The following is a 5,000-nucleotide window of genomic DNA, read 5'->3' as shown; positions in this document are numbered from 1 at the left end:
CATCCATCACACTTCATAACCCATCCCACCGCCTGATTTACCGGGCGGGGAATAGACACTTTGGGCTTTGTTTATTTCTTTATCGATTGATTTACCGATCACTACGTCGTAAAAGGAATATTAACCAGCCGGCCGTACGGACGCTTTGGGAGGGGTGTCGGCATCGGAGGGGGTCCGCCAGGCGTGACCCCCCCCCCCCCACTTCTGTTTACGGCCCCTTTAGTCCTAGGGGAGGTGGAGCTCTGAAGACGGAATAATGATGCGTTTAATTCTCTATATCTCCACGATAAATGCGAGGTAGACACGCAATCAAACGATACGAGCGCATCTGTTGATTTACAGCGACGGTGACGGCGGCGTTAGATCAAGTAACGGGATTTTGCGACTGCGCTGATCGCTGCTGGCAGCGTTGAGACGAAGCGCCGGGGATTTACGAGCGGAGGGGGAGAGACGGACGGCGAAGGAGAGGGAGATCACTCGGGCGCTTTTTAAATATTGATAGCTCTGAATTGAGAGATGCGCTTCTGCTAATGCTACCATTCTGTATCGATATCGGAAGAGACGCGAAACGGACGGGTTGAGGATATGAATAATTTGAAGGAAGGAAGATTTCTTGTTTTAGTGAAGCTGAAACCGGTTTGGACGTTGGCCATAACAAAAGCATTCCATAACTTTTTGGATGACATTTTCGGCCATCAAATAGTCGAACGAATCGTTAAAACATAACCCTGAAGTGGACTGAAAAAAAACGAAATAGGATAAATAAATCAAACGGCCAAAAAGGTTTGTGTGTCAGTTCTAGTTCACGGGTCGTACTAACGGATTTGTCTCATGATTATTATTTAAAGAATGGAGAAATCGCATGAAAACTCTCGTGACGTAAACGAACTGCATCTTTTAATACAGAAACATGCATTGCCCATGTTGAGAGGCTCGGCACACGACTAAAGCATCACGAGAGCAGAGCGGGCTAGCTGCTCGTCATGAATCCGAGTCTCCCTCTCCCGTGTCCTTCGCCGTTCGCCCTCGCCGCCGCCGCCACCGACCGTGAGGACGTCCGCCGTCCCGGCCGCCACCGCCTTCCTCGACGACACCAGGGCCGTCCGGGCGTCGATGGAGAACTTGTCGCCGGCGTTGCCGTCGGCGATGCTGTAGGTGACGTTGCCGTTGGCGCCCAGGTCGGGGTCGTGGGCGAACACGCGGTACATGGGGTCGCCGCGCTTGTTGCGGTCGCGCTCCGGCAGGCTGATGCGGTAGGCGGCCTCCGGGAAGGCGGGAGGGTTGTCGTTCTGGTCCTCCACGTGGACCCTGACCCACACCGTCGACTGCCTGGTCGTCGCCGGCCCGTCGATCACCGTCACCTGGGATACGCAGTTATATGATGTGCACACACACACACACACACACACACACACACACAGTTACACACACACACACACACACATACACGTGGACACGCACACGTGTGCACAACCACACACGCTTACACGCATGCATACAGTGCACAATTGCACCCACACGCACTCCTGCACACAATACCACAAAACTGCTTTGTATGTCTACACATACCATCATATGATGGTCTACACATGTAAGGGATAATCACCTCAAGGCAGGGCAATAAACAGTTTGATATGCCCGGCTCGTGGATGGCTTGGGTGGTAACCTTCCACGAGCCGGGCATATCAAACTGTTTATTGTGTGATTTATTGGGTGATTATCCCGTTTATTCTACTTCTTGCTTGCCAACATAATAAAACAATGCAAATACTAATTACTAATTATAACATAATAAAACAATGCAAATACTAATTACTAATTATGCTTTTTCTTATTCGTATTGCATGCTTATTAAATGTATACTCTGTTTGAGTTCATCTCCCTCAAAAAGTCGTCCCCTTTAGAACTATGGAGAATAACGTTAGCTCAGCTGTAGCTAATTAGTTTCTATAGCAACCACACAAGGCTGCATCTGATCACTAGTCTAATTACGTAGTTGCTACATTGTATCTCGCTTGCGAAACCATGTATCGACTGACCCTCCGATAGATTTCCGACCCATTTTAGAAACTTTTTTAAACAAGGTTTATTTTTACAACGGACCTCATGTTTGAAATTTCTGTGATAGAAAAAAAATACAAGCGGCGCATTGATCTTCTGCCGGGCTAATGCCCTCCTCCTCATCAGAATCAAGCATTCTTAAACGAAGTAGAATAAACCATTATAATTAACATAATTAACATCCACCTCGGCAAGTCCTTGTGACGACTGCGTCACGGTGACGCGCGTGCGTCCAGCTCCGTAACGTTCACCAGTCACACGACTGGTCCCAGAGCAGCCGCTCAGAGAGCCGACCATCTGTGTGACGATAGCGACCCGCCGTGTCCCTTAACCCTCCCCTCACTGCCTCATTGATCTACCACAGGCCGGGCTCTGATCGCGATCAATCACAACACGTCGGTCGCTGTGGGGGGTGGGGGGGGGGCTCTGAGGGGCAGGGTGGCCTCACACTCATTCTGGGGACATCTGGTCAACTGGCACTACCTATTAAAAACCCATCGTGTCTAAACGTGGGGGATGGTGGTGGGTGGGGGGGGGGGGTTGATCAAAAAGGGGGGGGGGACTGCATGAACTCCTAAAAACACAGACATCCTACGGTGCCCTTCAGTGGTCCATCTGCTCGGCGATACATATCAGCGCTCTTTCTTCTGGTGCTTGCGATTCATCGTCTCTTCCCCCGTACTGTGAGGTGAGGACGGGGGGGGGGGGGGGGGGGGGGGGGGAGAGAGGAGAGGGGGGGTGTTGTCACAGTGTATAGTGTGTACACTGATATTTTATTCAGATCTTAAAAAAGTAATAGAAAGCTTGTTGACTGGGGAAAGGCTGCACAAAGTCACCGCTGTCAAGGACAGTGGACGGGGAGCGCGGCGACGCAACGTGTTTCTCATGCCGCCGTTCGGAGGGGACGCTGCTGCTGCTGCTTAGGAATTCAGCAGGGCTGAATATGTATACCCGTCTCCCGACGGGCGGGAGGTGACGGTTTTGTGGCTTGGCGCCACGGAAAGTCATATTAACAAGTTCATCTGCATGCGGCGCTGCAGAGAGAGGTGTTACGGCGAGCGGTAATCACAGATCTATGCCGTGCGCTGCTGGGCTTTATCCAACGCCACGCAGAGCAGCGCTATTCTTCCTTGCAAACCTCCTGACGAGAGCAGATAACCCATAAAGAATGATTAGAGTCAGAAAAAAAATATCCCCAACATGTGGCCCTCTCTCAAACTACCGCCATTCATCTGAGTTTATGAGGCGTCCGGAGCCTTGATGGAGTTGGCCGCGGTTTGAACGTCGCACGCGTGGCGAGGCAGCGGGGGCGAAACAGCTGGGCCCGGGCCTGATAATTAACGAGCGGGGGAGACAAAGAGATTTAGTGTGTGTGACAATGCGTGGGGTTGGATAGCTGTGTCTACCTCTAAAAAGTGCTCGGCCTGTTGCTCGCGGTCCAGCTTCCTCGAGGTGGTTGTGATCAGACCTTGGCGAGGAAACAAAGGGAAGACAGAACATGAAAGGGTTAAAGGTTGACTGTGAGAACACAAGAAGTCTGCTGCTGCTGCTTCTGGCTTAAAAGCACTTTCCCACAGCGGCAGTCCTCTCTTGGGCCGGGAACAGTGGCCCCAGAGCGAGTATGCCGCTGGTTTAAACAACGTCTGACCACGCAGTTGTTTGCTATGGAAACCAAAAAGCATGTTTTTTTTTTAAATAAAAACCTATATACCTTTATAAGGCTTGCAGTCTTTTCTTAAGGTTTACCCTTTAACCATTTCGGACACCTTCGTGCCAGGCGCCGTGGCAAGACGGTAAGACGTTTTGGCCGGCGGCCATACTGCAAAGCCGTCGGTCAATGAGTCGTCCGGCCACCGCGACGCCGGGGGAGGGGGCGGTCGATATCAGCGCTGATCCGCAGCGGATCATTAGCATGACGACGGGCACTTGACCACGGTACAAAAGTAGCCAGAGTGGAGCATCATTAGCAACGGAACGGTCGCTTGTCCCCCCCGAGCGTGTGGTGCTGGTTCCCTCCTGGTGCTCACGTTGTCACCCTCCGCTCTCTGCCCGTACACATGGACCCGGGGAGGAGGGTGTTGGAAGTATATCATTGGAAGTCACTTTGATGACTTCCACACACACACACACACACACACACACACATACACACATACATACCCACACACTCTTTCTCTCTCCGTAGTTCACAACAAACGTTGCAAAGGAGGAGACACACACACTCACATACATTGCACATACACGCTCACTAGCATGGGCACAAACATGCACACACACACGCACACACACACACACAAGAAGACAGACAGACACAGACAGACACACACACACATACTCACAAAGACAGCCTCTCTCACTATCCATCTCTATCTCAGGCACAAAGGCGGAGACACATCCACACACGCACACACACACACACACACACACAGACACACATTCACATGCACACACACAGGCAAAGACACAATGAAGCACACACATACATAACTATAATACTCATGCACATTACACTGCTAATGCATACACACATGCTCAAATGAAGGGTGGGACACAGTGAATTGAGTGCTTCTTGACTTTGTGGGACAGAAAATATAGTTTGGATTGATTTTGTGTTAATAGGGCGTTTGTTTTAGTTCGCTGAAGCATCTGTGTGGAGAGATTATTTAGTTAGATATTTAAACTGTAACTGTTGACTAGATGCAAACATCCACACATACGCATACAAACATGCCTCCACACTCGTGCACACACGTATGCACACACACACACACACACACACACACATACACACACACACACACACACAAACACACATGCACACACACATACACACATGCACACACACATGCACACACACATACACACATGCACACACACATGCACACACACACACACAGACACACACACACAGACACACACACACACACACACACACACAC

General features: G+C 50.5%; 1 protein-coding gene across 1 annotated transcript in view; it reads right to left on the bottom strand.

Moving 5' to 3' along the window:
- fat3b (FAT atypical cadherin 3b) overlaps positions 1-5,000 on the bottom strand; it is a gene marked incomplete at both ends in the record, with an annotated part of 74,790 nt that overhangs the window by 53,679 nt on the left and 16,111 nt on the right. The window contains 2 exons of the mRNA XM_084474234.1: positions 1,047-1,361; positions 3,468-3,529. Coding sequence (XP_084330360.1) covers positions 1,047-1,361; positions 3,468-3,529 — 377 coding nt within the window. The remainder of the gene's footprint in view (positions 1-1,046; positions 1,362-3,467; positions 3,530-5,000) is intronic.

The sequence above is a fragment of the Micromesistius poutassou genome, assembly GCF_964030765.1.
Source record: "Micromesistius poutassou genome assembly, chromosome: 10".
Taxonomy (NCBI): Eukaryota; Metazoa; Chordata; class Actinopteri; order Gadiformes; family Gadidae; genus Micromesistius; species Micromesistius poutassou.
This window is presented reverse-complemented; position numbering and strand designations above follow the sequence as displayed.